This window comes from Oenanthe melanoleuca, chromosome 27 (assembly GCF_029582105.1).
Source record: "Oenanthe melanoleuca isolate GR-GAL-2019-014 chromosome 27, OMel1.0, whole genome shotgun sequence".
In the NCBI taxonomy this organism is placed as follows: Eukaryota; Metazoa; Chordata; class Aves; order Passeriformes; family Muscicapidae; genus Oenanthe; species Oenanthe melanoleuca.
Genome location: NC_079360.1, coordinates 1,255,645 through 1,277,786, shown reverse-complemented (window position 1 = coordinate 1,277,786; position 22,142 = coordinate 1,255,645). Strand labels below are relative to the sequence as shown.

Here is a 22,142-nt window from a genome sequence, read left to right as displayed (position 1 = left end):
ATGAGAAGAAATGGAGATGGTTAATGGGGTGTACAGTTACAAGTGGTTTGTGGAGGACAGTAAATCAAGTCTGAATTAATAAACTAAAAGTGGAAGTAAACCCCCAAACTGGAGCTGATGGAATGACACTGTGTCTGTTATCTCCTCTCCCCTAGCCTTCTTTCTTTCCCTGCTTCTGCTCCTTCCCCATATCCCCACCAAAAAAAAAAAAAAAAAAAAAAAAAAAAAAAAAAAAAAAAAAGGGAAGGAGAAAGAATTTAAGGCCTAGCACAGGTGCAGCAGCACTGGGTGGGAGAGGTGAGCTCTCCTTGCTGGCTGCTGCACAGGTGGGTTGTCTGTTTGGACAGACTGACCCTGTGTCCTGGGGCTTCCACTCAGTGCTTGCAGAAGCCACACAGGGTTCCTTCAGCCTTGGCTAGTGAGGGTCTGCTGTTCTCTTCTCCAGAGCTGCAGGAGCCACAGCCCAGATGAGATATTTCCAGAGTCCTCTTCGAGTGGTGTTAAACTGTTTTGGATCCCTGGTCTGTCTTGCTTGAGGTTACATCAACAGATCTGGACTAAGGGAAGGATTTTTCTTGTCTCAGGTTACTGGACAGTTTAGGAGTGTTTTTGCATGGCCCATTTCCTGGAACTGTTGGCATTTCCACTGCTGAACTGCGATTATTTTAGGACTGAGACAGACATTTCACTCCTCAAGCAAATACCTTCAAAAGATGATTCCTGCTTGCATGAGAGAGAAGGAGGAGGGACAATTAGCTGGGTTTTACCTCTTCTGACCTGGGACTTTGAAAGAAGTGTAGATAAGGTGATAGTAGCTGTCTTTATAAGCATAATGAGCTGTGCAGCTTATCAAAGCTGCTGAATTTCTATATGTAGGAGCATTTCCTTAAGTGTCAGTGCCACTCTGTACCCAGCTAAAGGCCAAAGAATGGTGTTTAAGATGAATGTAGATATGAAGTGTCAAATTCCTTTGTTCTCCTGCTCAAAGGACAAAGATGAACAGGAAATAACTGAGCTTGCTTTCTTTTCCTGTAAGTCACTCTTGAATATATTTAGGAGGAAAAGAGTCATTTCATAAATAACATTCCACTCTCCTTTTGACAAAACCAGGATTTGTAGTAATTTTATTGGCACTGCATGAAAGCGCCGTGACTGAAACACTTGAACCTCTTTTTATCTGCAAATCCATCAGGCCATCCATTGGATCCAGAGCTATAGATGCATTTTCTGCCTGGATTGTCTGAGTGACCATTTTATTCATCACATTCAGTCAGAAGAGTGTGGGCAGTGTTTGTTAGGAGGAGCCTTGTGTAAATGTAAACCTTTAAAGTTAGTTTTACATGCATATATAAAAAATAAAGCATCATGGAATCACAGGATGGTTTGGGCTGGAAGGGACCTTAAAGCCCATCCAGTGCCACCCCTGCCATGGCAGGGACACCTCCCACTGTCCCAGCTGCTCCCAGCCCTGTCCAGCCTGGCCTGGGACACTGCCAGGGATCCAGGGACTGCTGCTCTGGGCACCCTGTGCCAGGGCCTCACCAGCCTCACAGAGAGGAATTTCCTCCTGATATCCCATCTAACCCTGCCTTTCTTTACCTTACAGCCATGGCTACATTAAATAAATAGAACATGAAAATAGTATAGTCCTTGAGGACTGGGATGTGTGAGAGAACCATGTATTAGTGACAGTTGCATTACATCTTATACAGTATCTAAAATGCAAGTAATAGGAATTGTGTATATTGGGAGTTCAAATTCTTGCATTCAAAGCAGAATTTCTTAAGTTCACCAAAGGCTTCTTTGAGGTGAGGGTGGCAGCTTTGCTGCTCATGGATAGTCATGGATGAGCTGATTTCATGATGTATGTGATGATATGTAATGATTGGCAGTGTATTCCACTGTGAATTGCCACCTAAATGTATTGATGTCAGTGCTTTCCCACTGATGCAGTGAAATATTCTGAGAATCCTGAAGCACTCCACTGTTTCCAGAAGTCCTTGGAAAACTGTCAGTAGAGCTATTGCCCCCATTTGCTATTGCCTGCTGGAGGCTGAGCACCAAGTTTGTGAGGAGCTGATAGTGGCCACTCCTGTGTTTATACTTCTTGGTAATTCAAGCAGATCTTGATTATTCCAATGTCAGGAGTATGGGTGAGATATTCATTTTTTGTGCAGCACAGATGAGTGTGAGAAGGGTAACACAAACCACTTAACCTAAAGAAAAATAACATAGAAAATAAGTTTTCCACCTAATAGATTATTTTCTCTTACACCTTTGTGAAAGGTGTAAAGAGATTCCCAGTTTGTGACTGCCAGACTTGTTGATTCCAAGTGGTTTTTTGCGTTTCATGCTGTTCTGTGAGGGCTCAGCAGCTGACTGCTCAGGGGAGGGGAGCAGAGAGGAAGCTAGCTGTGTTTGGAGGAGGGTGTGTCAGCTCTGAACTGTTAATTGAACTAATTTCTTAAAAATAAAAATTTAAAAAAAAAAAAAAAAAATTCATTGGAAAACCTGTGCTGTTCTTGCTGAGATCACAGTTGTGTTGAGCTGTCACCTGAAGCTGCCCATGTGTGTCCCAGCTGTCAGGGGCTGTTGGAGTCTCCAGCGCCCCTGGCCTGAGCTTTCAGATAAACTGCAGCACTGATCTGACTTCTGGAGATTGTCACTAACTGATGCTCATTACCTGGCATAGATCACAGAAGTAGAAGCCTGCCTTGAATCCTCGGGCTGATTTGTCCTTCAGAACATCCTGGTTTAAATAATTTCAAAGGGCTCTGAATTCCACTGGTCTAAGATTAAAATTTTGATTGTGTGGTCAAAGCCAGCTTGGCTTGTGACAGATAAATTGAATATACTTTTCAGCTTATCTATATGTTTATTCTGATTTGTGTGACATTTGTGCTGCTCACGTTGTTATTACTTTAAGGTTCTTTCAGGTTCTGAGTGGGAGCTGTCTTTGACAGAAAAAAATATGTCAAATGTAAGGGAAGTAAATGAACCCAATCTTTCCGGTGATAATTTGAACCAATAAACCAAGAAGCATGTAAATCAAGTAATCTGTTTTACTAATCAAACTTTTAAGTCCTTTTCCATCTTGCTAATGTTCCCCTGGGTTATCTGTGAGCCCTTATCATTTAGGAATTCACTCCTTTTGCAGTGGATGATGATTGCATAAATGGCAGCTCTCCTGTTGCTCAGCTGCTTTTCCATTCAAAGAATGTAAAGTGAGGTACTTCAGGCCCCTGTGCAAATTCATTTGCTTATCTTGCCAGTTCTACCCTGCACTTCCATACCCACAAGGGTGTTTGAAGCATTCCCTGTGTTGTTCCTTCTCTTTTTCCCTTTTTGAAGTTGACTTTCAGTGAGAGAAATACCTTGCTACTGAATCTGCCAGCTCAGTCACACTCATGAATTTAAGTGAACCCACTGCAGTGGTTGTAATTAAAAATCCCTATGTTTCCCACCCAAACTTTCTGTGAAATATTAGTTGCTCTTTAATTGGAAGAACAAACCTCGTGTGTTTACTGAGCCTTTTCACACTGACATGGTCTGGTCCTTCACAGAGCCTGAGGTTTGTCTTCCAGGGCACCTCATGCTCTATTCTTGGTGAAGGGAGAGACTGGGAGATGGAGAAGAGGGGTTTTGGTGCAGTTCTGTTCAGATCTCCATTAGGGACATGTAGCTTTTCCAGTGCAAAACAGAAAATACTTGAAAGAAAGCCCCAGGACAAACATGAGCCAAATCTCTATTCAAACTGGGAAGCTTTTCCAGACTAGCCATGCTGTCAAGGGAGCACAAGAAAAAGTCCTTTCAGCCTGAGCAGTTCATGGACATATTGTTGAGCATATTTGCTTTGTGATTTGCAAACTTAATTTTCCCCTCCAGTGCTTGTGGTTCTTTGTCCACGAGCTCTGGCTGAGGCCGTTGGTGTCTGAAAGGACTGGGTGGCAGTCTGGGGGTGGCTGAGGTGGCAGCTGTCCCTCATTGTCCCCACAGCAGACGTGGCAGAAGGGAATCTTTGACTGAGGGGCAGGATGGGCAGCTGGAGGTGGAATGTCCTCATCTGCTGCTTGGGGACTCAGTGGTTTGTCCAGCAGAGCCCTTGGCTGGCATGGGGAGGGCTGGGCCAACTTGTGGGCCAAACCACGAGCTGAGTCACCACCACGTGCTGCAAAACTAGTGCCTGGAGCAGCAGTGTCACAGCCCAGTGTCACAGCCCAGTGTCACATCCCAGTGTCACAGCCCAGTGTCACATCCCAATGTCACTGCCCAGTGTCACATCCCAATGTCACTGCCCAGTGTCACTCACAGCCCAGTGTCCATCCCAATGTCACTGCCCAGTGTCACAGCCCAGTGTCACATCCTGATGTCACAGCCAGACAACACACAGGCCTGTGTAAGGACTGTGTCCTGGGTTGGTGTTGTGTCTGCTGCTCTCCCGCTCCCACACCTCTCTGTCTGCATGGAGCTGCCGCCGGTGCCCTTCTTCCCCCCCGGGGGGTGGTGTCCCGGGGCTGTGCTGCTTGGCTTGCCCTGCTGCTGCTGCTGCTGCTGCTGCTCCGGCTGCTGCCTTCCCCTCCCCTTCTCTCCTTCAGCTCCAAGACCTGTACCGGCTCCGGACGGGACCTGAGCATCAGAGACTGCCTCCGGAGCCTGCCCAAGAAGCTTCTCGCCCTTCCCAGCAGCGACCGTCTCTCACACTAGTAAAAACGTTTTTGTCATCTAGGATTGTACTTTCCTGTTGCTGGGAAGTGTTTTTCTTGTGTTTGTTAATAAATAGGTTTTTTCCACTTTTCCCCCCGAGTAAAATTCTTTCCGAGCCCAGTGGAAGGGAGGAGTTGTAAAGAGAGCTTATTCTCTGGGGGGCTCCTTTAAAAGCTTCCCCCCAGTTTGTCCTAAACTTAGACAGACTGTCACTGCTTGGTTTGGGGTGCCATGGCTGCATGCTGCAGCAGCTCCAGAGGAAGCCCTAATGATGCAGAAACACAAGTCATTATTTGTATCTTTTGCATTGCTATTTTTGCCTGGTTTGCGTGGCCTATATTTGCATAAATAAAGCACCTAATTTTATTAGAGATGTAACATTACCAGAGCATGGAGCCATTCTTTTGGAGTGCTGGCAGATGGCTTCTGTATCTTAATGCTGCAAGATGATTCTTTGGTTTTCTGAGCCCTGTCCCAAACAATGCTGCATTCAGGGGCTCCAGTAGCATCCACGGATCAGCAGTGGCCACGAGCTTAACAAATCAGACTATTCCTCCCTAGCAGAACAATGAAGCAGCTGAACATCAGCAGCTCCCAGCAGCTGACTGCTAAAGGAGTCTCCAGGCATTTCCAAAAAAACCTGTGGAATCCTGGGACTGTACCTTGGCACTTGGGCATGTGGAGTGAGAAGAGGTGTAATTATCACAAGGTTCTGTTAATTGAGCAACACTCCAAGGGCTCAAGGGACAGCAGGAGCAAAGGAGGCTGAATCTGTCCAGGGCTTTATGCAGTGCCCTCCTCACCACCCAAATCCATTCTTCCTCCACCTGCCACAATGGCTTGTCTCACCCTTTCTCCACAGCTTGGTCCTTTCCACACCTGAAGACTTGTCAGGGTTTCCCCTTCATGCCCCCTAAACCAGATAATTTAAAACCAAGCACTCCTTCTCCAGTTCAGCCAGAGTGTGGACAGAGCTGGGAAAGTGTCACACCAGGTGTGTGTAGAACATGGCTTAGAAAATAAAGCTGCAAACCATCAGTGCAGGGGCTGATGCAGTTTCAGGTGATGTAATTTGTGAGTGGTGGTTGTTTCCTGAGTTACTGGAGAGTTGGGAGCAAGGAACAGGGGCTCAGTCATGGGCTTTGTTTTTCTGCATGTTTCTGGATCTTTCTGCTGGGTTGAAGGATTTTATAGCCCTTCCAGCATCCCTCACAAGAAGGTTATTTAGAAGCATCAGCTTGCCTGGACACTGCTGGGACAAAGCCACAGCTGCAGAATTCACACCCCACTGAACCAAGGCGAAGGAATCAGGCAGGATCTTCCTCATGGTGCAGGTCTCTCCATCCACCAGGCAATGCCCTGCTCTTGGCCTTTTGGGCACGTGTTTTTGCAGTTTTGTCCCCTGGAATGCCTGAATGCCACTGTTTGCTACTATCCCCGTCCTGCTCTGCTCTTTCCTGGTTAGGTCTGGGATCCCAGGGTAATTCCCCCTCAGGACAGCACTCAGGGCACTGTCTCACCCAGAGCACAGCAGTGTGGTCACTGCACTTGGATTTTGTCATGTCCCAGGAAGATTTTCACGTGGAAACTGGGGATGTTTTACTGCTTGACACACAGGGAGCAAACTGCTTCCCACTACCTGTGCTGGCAGCGACTTCCTCCCATGCAGGTTGGAATAAAGCACAAAGCTTTGTGTGGAGGCTTTTCAAAGAGCTTCCCTTTGACTCCTTATGTGTCTGTAGTCTGCTCCTGCCTTCTGCAGTGCTCCAGAGCTGGAAAAGGAGCATGCAGGGCTCCCTGCTGCAGCCAGAGCTCGGCCAGCTGACGCAAATAGAAATGAAAGTTCAGTGTCTCCTGTGTTTAGTGGTTTGGCATTTTTTCAGTGCAAGGTTAGCACTTTACATTAAAGGAGAGGGATTTTAATATTCCTGTTCCTACATCTCCCAGTTTTAGACTTTATTCAGTGTTCGTTAGAGCTGGCTTAGCATCTATCTCCCATTTTCCTTGCCCTGACCTTAACCCAGTGGGTTTGCAGAGCTGGTGGATGACTCAAGGGTCAGCTGAGTTGGAGCTGAATCAGCCCCATCAAATTACAGACAATTTGCTTAAACCTTGGTTTGTTGAGGAAGATGTGGCAGTGGTCACTTGTAGTTTGCTAATTTTATTTAGAAAAAAAAATCATTACAAAGAACTCTTTTAACCTAATTTCCAAGCTGGCTGGAGGCTGCAGATGAATGGAGTATTCCTCACCCTGCCCTGTCTGCTCCCTCCATACAGGAAAGGAGTGGTGCAGAACATGCTCCAAATGGCATTTCCTATTCTGTTCAACTGGCAGCATCTGAACACTGAGTCCATGCAGGCCAGCTGCAAGCAGGAGTCTCACCTGCACCCAATATGAATTTCATTGCAGTTTTTCTGGCCCTCAGGCCAGAACCTTGCAGACATGCATATTTTGAATATTGTAGACATGCATATTCATGATCAGGACAGACTTGGATAGTTTTCCTGGTGCAGGGAGGTTATACTGACTGGACAGTTTTTTGGTCTGTTTTTCCAAGAGCAGCAGGAATATTTTAGCCATAGTTCTGCCAAGGCAAATCCTGTTTATCTGAGTGTTCTTGTGAGAGGCTGATTTGCTGTGAGACAGTTTATGAATAATTTACTGAAAGACTTGAAGTCCTGCTTGACGACTGAGTTTATTTTGAGATTTACATTAAATAAAATTTTTAAGCAGCATTGAACTCTCAGTAGAGAGACTTGGTATCACATAGAAAATACCCAAGTATCTGAGCACAGAGTGAACTTTGCTTTAGGAAAGCCACTGATGTCCCAAAGCACGTGGAGAATGGGGCTGTTCCCCATGGGGTGAGTGCAGGCTACTCATTCTTGCAGTTACAAACCAGGTAAATATGGTTTCACTGCTAGAAGTCTGCTTAAATTCTCTTCCTTAGTGAACACATCCTAAAGGCCCATCCTTGGCTGTCCATGAACATCTCTTCACGAACACAAGTTTTAATTAAATGTCTCCATGCAGGTTTGCAAAGAGAATGGTCTCAAAGCCGCCAGTCATGGACTTTTAATGTATATATTTCATGGGGAAAAAAAACCAAAAAACCTGAGGCTTGTTACCCTATTTGGGAGAGTAACCCAAACCATGTGGGGTGTTTACAACAGGGAAAGGAATTGTCCCTGCTCCACATAGTAAAGGTGTGCAGATCCTGGATCATTCTTCCCATGCACAGAGGAGGAAGAAAAAGCTGTGTACTCATACTCAGTATTTAACTTTGTGCTTTGGAGTTCACAAATAAGATGGAAATAGAAAATACTTTGAAACCCACCAGTTTCAAAAGATTCTCTTTTAAGATTCTCTTATTCTTCAGTGGGACTAGGTTTGCTGCTGACTAGCACAGCTGAGGCAGCTGCAGCACTCCCTGAATTATTTGCTTTTCCTTAGCATTTCCTTTCCTTGAAGGCACTGCTGCACAGCCAAGCTGAAAGCCCATCTCAGTGGGTGTCTGTGCTGTGACTGACTGAGCAGAATCCTGGGGACCTGGAGCATCAGGAAGGGTTAAGCCCAAGGAGCTTCAGGGAGCACCTGCTAGTGGGTAAAGCTTTGGTGTGCCTGTGAAGCAGAGTGTGCTGCCAGGCTGTGAGCAGTGCTGAGAACAGAGCAGCTCAGGGCCAGAGAAGGGCTGTTTCCAGTAGCAGATGCTCCAGAATCCCAATCCCTGCACTTAGCTCTCCAAAGGAACAGCAGAGCCGTGACCTGCCGTGTTTGTCCAGCTTTGCTCTGTCCCTGGGATGTCGGACAGATGGACGTGGAGTGGCAGAGTGGGTTAGTGAGGAGCTGTTTACCCAGTGCTCAGGGCTGGCAGGGCTCCCCAAGGGCTCCTTGGTGTCAGGGGTTAATTAGGAATTCCTGTCTGATGGGGATGCTGAGGGGGTGGCCTGTGGGGCGTCTGTCTGTAACGGTGCAGTCCTGCAGATGTTGTTTGGGAGTGTGGCTTCCAAGTCTTGTCAACTAACTTTTCTTTATTTGTACTGAGTGCATTTGAAATTGCATCATTTCCTCGGTAAGAACAGTTTTATTTTTGACTGGAGTGTTTGTCAGGTGGGGGAAATCCTAAATGTGAGTGCTCTCTGGTGGTGGAGATTTCTGCTTCAGTGTTCCCATTTCTGCAGTGTATTTTCCAGGAGCAAATACATGTGAATATACCTTGTCTGGACCTAAAGATCCTTTTTTTTCTTCTACTCCTTTCCCTAAAAATAAAAGCAAACAAAACAAAGTAAAAACTTTTTTCTTTCCTTAGTAGACTTCTTTCCTAGAGAAGAATTTCTCTCCCTTAAAATGATTTATATTCTGTGACTCACTGGTTTTTATTTTCTCATTATCAATTGATGTTTTAATGAGGTAATAAAAACTTCTCATGAAAGAGTTGATGTTCCTCCTCAAAATAACCCACAAGGATTAAATACTGTGAATTGCTTTTTGGCTGCTGAGCTACTGGAGAGAAGGGACTGAGGGGAGACTCACTGGGGCTGCAGCTCTGATCTCTGCTCCCAGGGACAGGACCCAGGCAATGGCTGGAGCTGTGTCAGGGGGTTGGGATGGGATCAGGGAAAGGTTCTTTCCCCAGAGGGTTTGGGCACTGCCCAGGCTGCCCAGGGAACGGTCCCAGCCCCGAGGCTGCCAGAGCTCCAGGAGAGTTTGGACAGCACTGCCAGGGATGGACAGGGTGGAATTTGGGGGTTTCTGTGCAGGAACAGGGTTGAGACTGGATCATCCTTGGGGGTCCCTTCCCACTCAGGATATTCCATGGTTCTGTGACATTGATACAGAAATTATTCAAATGGAACTATTGCAGGGAAATGTTTTGTTGTAACACGAGCTGATGAGATATTCATGAGATACAAAAGAAGGTCTGACCCTGGAGGTGTTACCCCAGGAGTGGATCCTGGGGTTTCTTTTATTAAGGAACTTTATTTTTTTTAATCAAGAAATTGCACTGTTGTTGCTATGATGAGTAATGAAACCCCAGTTCTATGTGTTACACCTCAGCACTAAAATGCTTGTGCTGGCTGTGAAAAGCACCAAATGGATTTGTGGTCTTGTTTTATGACCTTGCCCTGCAGAGGAATAGTGGCTCAAAGCTCCCCATTTGCACTGCCCTTCTGGGTTGTTTTCTTAAGCTTTCCTGAGTTCTCCACGGGCAAGGCAAGCCCAGCTCTCCCCCTGGAGCCTTGCAGGAAAAGAGGCCCTGCTGTTCTTGGCCTGCTGCTGTGCTGAGCCATGCTCAGGGATGAAAAGGGGCTTTATCAGCAACCAGGGGCAAGGAGCAGGAGCTCCTGATGGGAACATCTCAGTACAGCTCTGCAATTTTAACTCTGGTGCTAGGAATAAAAGAAAATGAAAAATAAATGAATTGAGATGTAAATGGGGGTGTCACTTGTTCACCAACTCTGTTATCCCCAAAGCCAGGCTGGAGAGATGCCTTTTTGTCAAGCCTGGAGACAGATCCTTCTTCCCCATCATCTCCATCTGCTTTACCACAGAGCTGAAGACACAACTCACTAGAGCCCAGTAAAACCTTTTAGAACTTGGCTTGGAGGCCCAGTGTGGGCTGTCATCTGAGCTGAGCTGTGGGGAATGGCAGGCAGGATGTGAGCCTGGTGCCTGTGCCAGCATCCCAGCTGGAATCCCTCTGGAGCAGGAGCTCTGCAGGGCCAGGCTGGCAGCACCAGATCTGGAGCTTCTGCTTAGAGGCACAGGGTGCTGGCACTGCCCAGGGAATGGTCCCAGCCCCGAGGCTGCCAGGGCTCCAGGAGAGTTTGGACAGCACTGCCAGGGATGCACAGGGTGGGATTTGGGGGTGTCTGTGCAGGAACAGGGGTGGGACTGGATGGTCCTTGGGGGTCTCCTCCCACTCAGGACATCCCCTGGTTCTATGATTCACCCAGGGACAATGAAGGGTCACAGGAGGAAACTTAAACTGGGCTCTGGCAATGCAAGTTTACATAATTCATTACTTAAGGAAGAGGTCAGAGTATTGGGTGCTGTGATGGTGGCTTGGCATGACACTGCAGCAGGAATGGCTTTTATTTCTTTATTTCTCCTCAGCTAAAGCAACCCCCCTCACCTTCTCTGTGGCCATGAACCCTGCAGCTGCTTATGGGGCTTCAAACCTCATCCATAATCTGCTGGATCTTTGTTTTCAGCATCAGCAGTGCTTTAGCAGCAGTTCTGTACTGCTGGGCAGGGACTTGGGAGAGCAGGCTCAGTGTTCTCCATTGGGCAACTCACCTTTTCCAGGTGTCCATCTCCAGAGGGTGGGAATGATTCTGCTCATTGTGGTGTTCTTGTGGTTTCCATTACATATTGATGTCCTAGTGTGACTTGATCTTTTTAATACCAACAGTGTTGTGTGGGTTTGGTTTTTCAAGCTCTCCTCTGTGTATGCAGAGTCCCTCATGGGCTCCTAGCCTGGTATCTAATCCCTTTGCACTTCTACCTGTTCAGGATCTTCCAGAAAATTAAAATTAGGGGTACTGGTATTGCTAATTATGTTGACTTTATCTTTTCTAAAACATTACTGGTACCTTTCAAACAGCATCTATTTCAAAAAATGTAAAATATGTTTGCATTTTAAGCTCATTGTTGTTTTGGGAAATGCCTATCAGGACACTTTCAGTTAAAAATTATGGAGGAACAAGAGGATGTTTTGCAATTCTCGTGTCTTCCCAGTGCAGTATTCCAGGAGGAAGCTGGAGTGGGAGGCACCAACACTTCTGGAAAGTGCAATGCTGGTTGCTGGATGATATTTCTTGAGTTTTATTACACCTGCTAAAAACTGACGCTGCCAAGATGCTGCAGAAAATTCTCAAATGAACAATAGAAAATGTCAGGGCTGTCACCACATGGGGGTGGTAATAAATTCAATAAAGTAATGTTGGAATTTGTGCCGGAGTCCATCAGGATTCGAGGCTCCCGGGCTCTGTGGAGGGGTTCTGGTGCCATCTAATGTCCCGAGGTTTAAATGCAGCTGCAGACAGGGATGGGCACTGGAAATCCAGGGTTTGTGTCTTCATCCCTAAACCTGTTGTCCTTCCTCCTCCTGAGAAACAAGTGCTGTGTGAATTCCTCAGCTGTTCATCTGGAATTATTCTGAGCTCTCTCCATAGGTAACTTTTAATAAAATGGGAGTTTGTTTGGGAGCATCTCATAATTCAAAGATTTTTTTTAAACTAACATCAAGTTATTTTCTGTCTTGTTTGCAGAAAGAATCAAAGAGCCAGGTAGGGATAGGAATGGTGTAATTTAGGATTGTTTGCACACATTCTTAGAAATGTTTCCTCTGTGGTGTAGCAGCAGTGATGACACCGAAAAGCCTTCCAGCAAAACGGACTCACAGCTAGAGCTGAGAGGCTGCAATTCCCTCCTGGACTTCTGGCTTTGTTTACTTCCAAGTGTGATCAGACCTCTCAGTGAGGGCTTTGGAGCTCCTGCTCCTCTGGCCTGAGCTGGGCCGTGGAGAACTATGGAATGTGAAAAAGAATTTGCCTGTAAATCCTTTTTATGAAGCAGATTAGCTTTGCTCCTCAGGCTCATGTTCACTTATTGACAGTTGTAGAAGCTGTAAATGCCATATCATGTATGTGGAAATGAAACAGAGGTAGAAATGTCCTTTGTAGGTGGTGGAACTCCAGGCCAGCCCTGGGTTGTTGTCCTTGTACCCTCGGGTCTCTGCTGCTGTGCCGTCCCTGCTCCGGGAATGTCCAGAGCCAGGGTTTCATTGTCGTGTTTTCACAGGGTGATGGGTGGAAGAGCTCCCCCGATGGCCCGGGCAGCTTGAACCTCTCATGTGTCTGATTTGTGCCTTTTGTCTGCTCCAGGTTCGAGAAGGGCCGGATTTACACCTTTATCGGAGAGGTGGTTGTTTCCATGAATCCTTACAAGAACCTGAACATCTACGGGCGGGACATGATCGAGCAGTACAAGGGCAGGGAGCTCTATGAGAGGCCTCCCCACCTCTTCGCTATCGCCGATGCTGCCTACAAAGCCATGAAGAGACGATCCAAAGACACCTGCATTGTCATCTCAGGTAGGCTGCGAGCTCTGCATGGTGATGAGCACTTGATCTGTGTGAAATTCCAGGCGGAAGGAGAATAATGGTTTGGCTAATGACAGCGTTTTATAAAAGAAACTTCATTAATCTTAAAGCTGCTCATTTGCATTTGAATCCGTGTGTGGAGACCGGCACAATTATTTCTTATCTCATTCAAGAGCTGGTGCCAGCCAGGAGCTGGATCTGTGCCTGCAGACAGATAATGTGAGCAGGAGCCTTGTGTCTGCTCCAGAGAGTGACCTGGGATCAGGAGTGACCTGAGATCAGGAGAGCTGGGGTCAGGAGTGACCTGGGATCAGGAGTGACCTGGGATCAGGAGAGCTGGGGTCAGGAGTGGCCTGGGATCAGGAGTGGCCTGGGATCAGGAGTGGCCTGGGATCAGGAGTGGCCTGGGATCAGAAGTGACCTGGGATCAGGAGTGGCCTGGGATCAGGAGAGCTGGGGTCAGGAGTGACCTGGGATCAGGAGAGCTGGGATAAGGAGTGACCTGGGATCAGGAATGACCTGGGATCAGGAGAGCTGGGGTCAGGAGTGACCTGGGATCAGGAGTGGCCTGGGATCAGGAGTGGCCTGGGATCAGGAGTGACCTGGGATTAGGAGAGCTGGGATCAGCAGAACTCAGCCTGTCTCTTCTCAGGAGCTTCTGATTTCTGTTGCTGCCTTGACTGGCCACTGTTTGTTCCCTGCTCTGTTGGAAAGGCCGTGGCTCCAGCAATGGGAGCAGGGCTGGTACCAGAGTGATCCCTGGCTGGATCCTGGCACTTGGTTTTCTTGATGTTCCCGTGCTTGGGCATCTCTGAAAGGAGAGAGCCCCGGGCTGGGGTGCTGAACAGTGGCCCCTTGTGCTGCTGCAGGCCAGGCTTTCTCCTCTAACAATATTCCTTTGATCCTCTGTGTGCCAGCGCTTTTCCCGACCTGTGGAATCTCACAGCACAATTGCTCAAAGTCAGCCCAGCAGCAGCAGCAGCCAGGCAGGGTTATGGCTGTGTTTAGAAAACGTCCCAAGTGCAAAGAAAGATTGCTTGAAAAAGAAAATATCAAACTGCCCAGGCACTGTTGAAATAGAATTGAGGTCTTCTATCCAATGATTTATTTTGCTTTTTTTCATCTGTTTGGTCACCGTGGTGTTTCTGCCCCCAGGTGAAAGCGGGGCTGGGAAAACTGAGGCCAGTAAATACATAATGCAGTACATAGCAGCCATCACCAACCCCGGGCAGAGGGCTGAGGTGGAGAGGTAAGGCCTGGGCTGGAAAAACAGGGAAATTCTCCTGCTTGTGGATCTCTTTCTGTGTGCTGTGTAGCATCACATTATCAGATGGTCTCTTGTACATGGTGATTTATACTTAACTTTTTCAGGTACTGCTTTTACTCTGGGAATTTTGCAGTATTAATTGCTAAAATCACATTGAGAAGTTTATTTTGAAAGTTCAAGCTTTCAAAATCAAAACAGCATCAGAAATACCATCCAGCCAATATCAACCATCTAATGACAGGACTCAGTGATCTTAGAGGTCTTTGCCAACCTAAATGATTCTAAATCTCTTTTCCTGGGGCAAATTGCCTGAAATTTGGGTGGGCTAGAACACCATGTGGAGTCATGGAGTGTATTCCATGACCTTCCAGGCTCACATGATTCTGAATTGCAAAATGTCCCTCTCTGTCCTGGAGTAAAAGTTTTGGAGCAAAGAATGTGGTTCTCTGCAGAAACTGACTTAAACCTACCCTGAATGAACTCAGGAAAATGACTTGAAAAAGAGTTCAGAAAATTGGTTTCAGAACTCAAATGTGTATGGAAGCTGAATTTCTGGTGCTGATTTCAGGGTGGGGGTCTGGTCTTTGAACCAGAAAGCATTTGGTTGCTGACAGCTCCCAGCTGATTTCCCGTGGGATTGCTGATGTCTTCCACATCTGCCCAAATCGTCATCAAAGAGCATCACTGCTGTCATTGAATTCTTCTGGAGAAATGGTTGGGAAAAAAAATCCCATGGTGTGAGTGTTGAAGTCTTACCCTGTTCTCTTTTCCATCCATCCATCCCTGCTGCAGAGTGAAGAACATCCTGCTGAAATCCAACTGTGTGTTGGAGGCCTTTGGCAATGCCAAAACAAACCGCAACGACAATTCCAGCCGCTTTGGAAAATACATGGACATCAACTTTGATTTCAAGGGAGACCCCATCGGTGGGCACATCAATAATTACCTGCTAGAAAAGGTAAGGCTCCCTCCCTTCCAGGGTTACAGCCTTTGCTGGAGTTCCTTTTGCAATCTGGGTTTTGCCATAGAAAGTTTTCCATTCAAACGTGCAGCAGGTGAGGTATGAGGGCATGGAAAAACAAATCCAGGGCTCAGGAGTCAGGAAAGCGACTGCAGTCCTGGCAGCTCCTGGTGCACCATGACTGCCAGAGCTCACCTGCAACAGGGCTGTGTTACCCAGAGGATTTTGTGTGTGTGGGTGTGTGAAGGTTAATCTCAGTTTTTATTTTGGATACAATTTACCATTTGCACAGCTCCTGCTTTGTAATTCCTGCACTGAGCTCTCCCTGGAGAAGGAGATCTCCAGGGCTGGAGGGAGCAAATGTGCTTGAGAAGTGTTATTTTGGAATAACACCACAGCCTTGGGTGAGCTGTTGGTAGCGTTGTTTTTATATATTCTAAGTGATCCTGAGCACAATTATTTTTTTGTGTCATTAAGTGGTGTCTGAAAACATTGGAATATGCAAAACTGCAGAGCTCAGGCGTGAGCCATTAACAGCTCTTGCTGTGTGAGACACGTCTGGCTTTGATTATGTGTTTGACCGCATCTGCCAACACCCTTTTTTGTTTGTGTTTTTTTACTTATCCCCTTATTTCCCTGAAGTCTATTTTCAGAATAAACACTTTATTTTAAAAAACAAAACAACAAACCCAAACATTTAACTTGGGATACTTTGATGTAAAAACAGGGCTGGGACTGCAGCTGCAGTGACTTAAATCCTGATGATTTATTTATCCTGATTGTTAATTTCATATTCTTAACTTCTCCCAAGTTACATTTGTTTCCATTTGAAAGCAGTGGAGGCTCTGGCCCAAATACAAGCAGTAACAGACAGTGGCTTTGCAGCAGGACACACCAAATCATGGAATATCTTGGATTGGAAGGGACCCACCAGGATCATCCAGTGCAGCTCCTGGCCCTGCACAGACACCCCAGCAATCCCACCCTGTGCATCCGGAGCTCTGGCAGCCTCGAGGCTGGGACCATTCCCTGGGGAGCCTCTGCAGTGCTCAGCATCCTCTGGTTGAGGGAAGAACCTTTCCCTGATACCCAACCTAAACCTCCCCTGCACAGCTTTGTTCCTCATCACTCTTCATAGTTCAAACTTGTAGCATGAAATAAGGACACGTTGCTTGTTGGCTGAATGTCTGCTGCATTTAACCCTTGTTTGGGCTGTTTTCCTCTGGTCTGGAACGAGGATTCTGGAATGGAGCTATGGCTGCCTAAAACAAGGCCCTTGTGTCAGAGCAGAGCATTCCCCTGTACAGCTGGGTGCTGTGGGCAGCCTGTCCTGGGGGTGTAGGAGTGGTGACCACTAGGGCCTGAGCATTCATTTGTAGTCACAGACCCCTGGTTTTCATTTCCAGTGATTAAATAATTCTGAAACTAAAGTGATGTTTTATTTGACTCTTCCGTGAAAGCAACCCTGTGGTTCCCACATGGCATTCCTGGGTGGAAGCAGGACCCTGCAGCAGTTACACAAGCTGCTGCTTTTGACTCACCTCAAGCTCCATGGTCACACGTGTGGGATGGTATTCCCAAGAGCCCAAGTGTGAGATGGGGTGGATTTGGGGTGTCCTGGTGATGTGGTGTCTGAAGGGAGGTCCCCACTAACATCCAGCTCTGTGCTTTGTTCCCCCAGTCCCGTGTGATCGTGCAGCAGCCCGGGGAGCGAAGCTTCCACTCCTTCTACCAGGTTTGTGTTCCTTTGCTGGAGCAGTGGCTTGTCCCCAGTTTCCCAGACACTTTGGGCAGAGCACTCAGGGCTTTCACCCTCTCATGTGTTTTGCAGCATCTTGGGTGATCTTGGACTCTTCAGTTCTCTGCGGGAGTCTGGGCTGGGAGGGAGCCTGGGAAGATGGATTGTTTCTATCCTCCAGTCCCATATTAACACATTTCTAAACTTTAAAGGAGGCTGACTAAACAAATATGGTAGGATATTGGACTTTGACTCACTGTTTTATTTGCACTAAGCCTAATCCTTCTATTTTCTCCTGAGGCCTTTAGTTCATATGGAAGTAGTTTTATGACACCACGTTGACTTTTTTTAGTTTTTTGGATGTTCTTTAATGTCTTCCACATTGTGTGGTGGTTCCCTGTGTGTCCTTTGGAGGATATGGTCAGCCTATTAGTATAACCTTGATTCTGCACTGAGGGAAGGGGAGGTTTGTTTCTTTATTTTTTTTCCCACTTTTTCAGTACTCCACGATGATATGTTAGCACTTCCCCTACAGATGTGTCATTTCCAGAAGGAAAAGTCCCTGTGTAGGCAATGTGCTTGCCAAGGCACAGCTGTGGCATGGCACAGGTGTGAAAGGTCTGTGAGGGCTTCAGGCTGGTTTTTATACAGTTGTGACTCTAAAGGACAGTGATTTGTGATGGCAGAGCCCTGCACCACTGCAGCCCCTGCGTCTTGCACATTGTGCTCCAGATATTGCAGCAGTAATTAATATTTTCATGATCTTTCTTGTCAAGCAGATGAATAAGAGATAGAAAAAGAAGGATTTTCTATTTTTCATTCAACATTTCTTAAAACTCTCTTCATGCAGCTCCTGCAGGGAGGTTCTGAGCAGCTCCTGCGTTCTCTGCACCTCCAGAAGGATGCATCAGCCTACAGCTACATCTGCCCTGGGGCACAGCTCAAGGTGAGGGCTCTGAGGGGCAGCTTAACATTGCAAGTGTTGCTGGAAATGCTCAAAGCACTGCTGAGCTAGCAGAAGTTGAGATCAATGGTGATGAATATGGAAAGGTGACACTGGTGTGCTGTTTGTAATGAAGTTTCTGGCACTACAAGATAAAGCACGAGTGTACTTAGAACCATAGGAAAGATAAACAAAATATACAAATATACCTGCATGCTGCATGTGTCTGCTTTTAAACAGCAATAAAATGATTTATTAATAAATGCAGGTGTGGATATTTGACCCATTACCAGTGGCAGACATTCCATGCTCCATAATGGGTACCTTAAACTGCCTTCTGGAGCAAAAAGCCAATAGGACTCATTTTTTTGCAGCAGGATCTTTGACTTACTGAAGCACTGAGTCTTTGTGTCTGACTTGTCCTCAAGGGGGAACTCTTAGCAGGAAAGAAGGGAACATAAGCTTTTTAGACAACAAGATGTTGAGCACTTCAGATACATCTGGAGTTGTCCCTAGTGTTACACTTTGAAGCAGGGTCCAGACCAAGGTTCTCTGATTTCCTAGGTGCTTTTGTGAGATGCACTTTGGTACAGAAACCCAGAGACTTCTCCCATACCAGATGCTTCTCTCTAAAAATGTGCATTGAAAGCAAACCCAGGAGGCTGCAGGGAGGGAGAGAGAGGCTGATCTTGAACAGAGAACTGGTGGAGAACAGAGATTTCCTGCTGGTGCTCTACAGCCTCTGCTCAGAGGGTCTGTGACTGCACAAATTGTCCCTGTTCTTCTGGGATTTTTTATGAACTCTTTCTCAGCAAATTCCACTGGGCAATTTATTGTGCTGTGGTGGATTTCTGTGTCTCCTGCTGCCAGAATACATGTGTGCAATGCAGGGTTCAGTGTCCAAGTACACAAGATGGCATTGGAATAAGCTGGGAAACCTCATGACTGTGTCTTGCCTCTGAGAACATCAAAGTGCATCTCTGTTTCCCATGGGCTTGTGAAATCCTTGCTCCCTCACAGCTGACTCCCATTAAACCCCCCATCCCAAACTTTTCTCTCCCCTCAGTGTTCCATCAACGATGGGGCCGAGTTCAAGGCAGTTGCTGATGCCATGAAGGTGATTGGCTTCAAGCAGGAGGAGATCCAGACTGTCTACAAAATTGTGGCAGCCATTCTGCACCTGGTAAGCTCCCTGCCCATGGGTATCCACCCCTGAACCTGTCCCTGGTTCCTCAGGAGGGCTTGTGCTGCCAGCAGCTCTGACTGTCCTGCTGCAGAAACTTTTGGAAGCACTGGTGGCTCAGGTGTGTCCAGTTCACAGCTCCAGTGGTGAGAGAAAGTCCTTGCTGGAACAGGGCACTGCAGTGATGATCACATGTATTCCTGTATGTTCCAGATCCCAAACCAGGCATACCACTAAGTACTGGGAGCTGTTTAATGTTCTGAAAAAGGAACTGTTGGGGTTTGGCAGTGAGGGGATAGGGAGCTTTTGTCCCTTTGTGCCCTCATACTCACCTTCACCACAGTGATTCTGCTTCACTCCATGGTGAAGGTTGGGCACAGGAAACACAGGAGACCTCTTAATTATTTGTGTTCTGAGGCTGAGGAGATCCTTCCTTCTCATGGATCCTCCTGGGAGCCACAGAGCCTCCTCCCCTGCACTGTGTCCCTGTAGCTCAACACTTGTGTTTCCCTGAGGAAAGAGGTGAGCAGGAGGAGGGTGGCAAAGAACAGCTTTGTTCCAGTTCCTTTTGCTTCTTGGATGGCAGTGCTGGGAAGGAAAGAAGGGAGGCAGAGCTGAGTGAGGCCATGCAGGCAGGCTGGGGGACAGCCCTCTGCTGGATCACCAAGGGGTGTCACTGCTCAGTCCTGGCACAGAAGGTACCCAGGAGCAGAGCTGTGCTGGTGGGTGCTGCCAGTCCAGTCCCACTGGCACTGACCTCTCAGCTCCCCCACACCATTCTCATTGCACTGCCAGGGCAGCTGCAGCCAGTGGTGAGCTGCAGTGAAGACAAATGCTACATCCAGCATTTGCATACATGCTGCAATTCCCTATCCCTGCACTCTGAATCTTGGGGTGGTGTTTGATTAAATCTCAGGAAGTGTTTGATGTTTTTTGTCCCTAAAGCTGAGCTGAACACTGAGCAGGAACGCTTTGCTTTGAGAAAGCCTTTCCTGCTCCAAAGCAGTTCCAGTTGACATGTGAGGTTTGAGGGTGTGGATATGCCACACCTGCCAGTGTGGCAGGAGATTTCCAGCCTGGAATAGCAGGTAGAAAATGGATGGACATGGGGTGTGCTGATCCCTGTGAGTAAAGGGCAGATGGAGAAATGCTGCTGGTTGCAGGGGAACCTGAAGTTCTGTGTGGATGGAGACACTCCCATCATCGAGAACAGCAAGGTGGTGTCGGCCATTGCTGAGCTGCTGTCCACCAGGGCCGAGCTGGTGGAGAAGGCGCTGCTGTTCCGCACGGTGGCCACGGGCAGGGACGTCATCGACAAGCAGCACACGGAGCAGGAGGCCACCTACGGCAGGGACGCCTTTGCAAAGGTGAGTGCAGTGCCTCCTGTGCTGGGTGTGTGCACCCACACACACATCCCTGCTGCCCTCTGTGGGTAGAGGGTGCAGCAAAGAACAGCTGTGCTCAAGGGTGGCATTGCCGCCAGAATTGTGCAGTGCTCAGTCCCAGGAGGGCTCTTGCCTGGGTCACTAAGCACAGGGCTTGCTGTACATCCTGCAGATTGAGTTCTTTAGGGGTCTGTGGCACCTCCCCATCCCTGCTCTTCCAGCAGGGATCCAGCTCCCACAGCCAGCAGTGCCAGGCACACTGAGGAGGGGACTGGCTGCAGGCTGGGCTGGCATCTGCAAATGTGTCATACAGGGAGCAATTTTCTGTGGAATGGGATCCTCAATTTAATTTTGCAGTTAAATTCAAGGAGTGGAACCATAACATCTAGAATTCAGGTTGGAAACACAAAGTGTTATTTTTAAATTTGTTTTTAAAGAACTGTAGAATGCTTTGGGTTGAAGGGACCTTAAACACCATCTCATTCCAGCCCCCTGCCCGGGGCAGGGACACCTTCCACGGGAAAAGTGAGTACTGATGGCAGAAGTGACAATTGTTCCTCCTCTGCTAAGAAATCAAATTATAAGAGAGGAATGGATGAAGTTATGAATGCCACTGATTATTAACCTGACTTCTTTTCCTGAGATAATGTATTTACCCAGCTTCACAGCACATTTTGAACATGAAGACTTTAAAGACACCTCTGCCTACAGAACATTATCTTTGTGAAAGGCGAACAGGATTATTTTCCTGTCATTGTGTTCAGTTGTTGGGTTTCTGTGATTGACCTCTCTCATGCTCTTCACTATTGTTGAATAATTCTCAGGAGTGGTACTTATTAGGCAGCTGAAAAGCTGACTGGAATCAAATTAGGGAACTGCTGCACCCAGTGACCTCACTGGGATTTTGACTTGGTGTAAATGAGTTTTGGAAGAAAGAAAAGAAATACTTCCATAGAATATTTTCTGCAGTCAGTAGCTGCTCACTTTCAGCAGAACATGACCTGCAGCTTTGATGGAGGCCTGGAATGAGCTGTGTTGAATTTCCTGGGAAGAGTGAGGCAGGTGCAGGCAGGAGCCCTCAGTGTGTGTTTCCTACAGGCCATTTACGAGCGTCTCTTCTGCTGGATCGTGACACACATCAACGATGTCATCGAGGTGAAGAACTACGACACCACAGTGCATGGCAAGAACACAGTCATTGGGGTCCTGGATATCTATGGCTTTGAGATATTTGACAATAACAGGTGAGCCACCTTCTAAAACCCAGTGTTGTGCCACCTTCTAAAGCCCAGTGCTGTCCCTTCACCTTTCCCAGAACACTCATCGCCTTTTCTTCTTGTGTTTTTGCAGTTTTGAACAATTCTGTATTAATTACTGCAATGAAAAGCTGCAGCAGCTCTTCATTCAGCTGGTTCTGAAGCAGGAGCAGGAGGAGTACCAGCGAGAGGGAATTCCCTGGAAGCATGTGAGTGCTTTGGCAGGGGAGGGAGAGGTCGGTGTGAGGTCAGTGTACCAGCACAAGTCCCGGATCTGAAGTTGCTCCACATGCAGGCTCCAGTCGATGGGACATCTGTGTCCCTGCCAGGCTGGGATCAGGCTGGGGCAGGAGCTCCCCACTCACCTCACCACATGTCTCCTTGGGAAAATTAGGGACTCCAGGTCTGAGATTAACCCAATTGTTGCACCTCTGTGATGCCACATACATAACTGTGGGTTTCTGTGCTGAGTGCTTATGGATTTTTCTAGTTGTTTATAGTAACACAAAAAAAATCTTCTCTTTTCCTGTTCAAACTCTCTTCAGAATGCCAAGGACAGGATGTGCAGTGTCATTGTAGTGACTGCACACAGCTGAA

The 22,142-nt window shown here is 47.3% G+C and overlaps 1 protein-coding gene across 1 annotated transcript in view; it reads left to right on the top strand.

The window, feature by feature from the left end:
* The window catches only part of MYO1D (myosin ID), a 159,751-nt gene that overhangs the window by 23,385 nt on the left and 114,224 nt on the right, over positions 1-22,142 (top strand). The window contains exons 2-10 of the mRNA XM_056512053.1: positions 12,595-12,803; positions 13,968-14,061; positions 14,872-15,037; positions 16,722-16,775; positions 17,629-17,724; positions 18,788-18,904; positions 20,068-20,271; positions 21,388-21,533; positions 21,640-21,754. Coding sequence (XP_056368028.1) covers positions 12,595-12,803; positions 13,968-14,061; positions 14,872-15,037; positions 16,722-16,775; positions 17,629-17,724; positions 18,788-18,904; positions 20,068-20,271; positions 21,388-21,533; positions 21,640-21,754 — 1,201 coding nt within the window. The remainder of the gene's footprint in view (positions 1-12,594; positions 12,804-13,967; positions 14,062-14,871; positions 15,038-16,721; positions 16,776-17,628; positions 17,725-18,787; positions 18,905-20,067; positions 20,272-21,387; positions 21,534-21,639; positions 21,755-22,142) is intronic.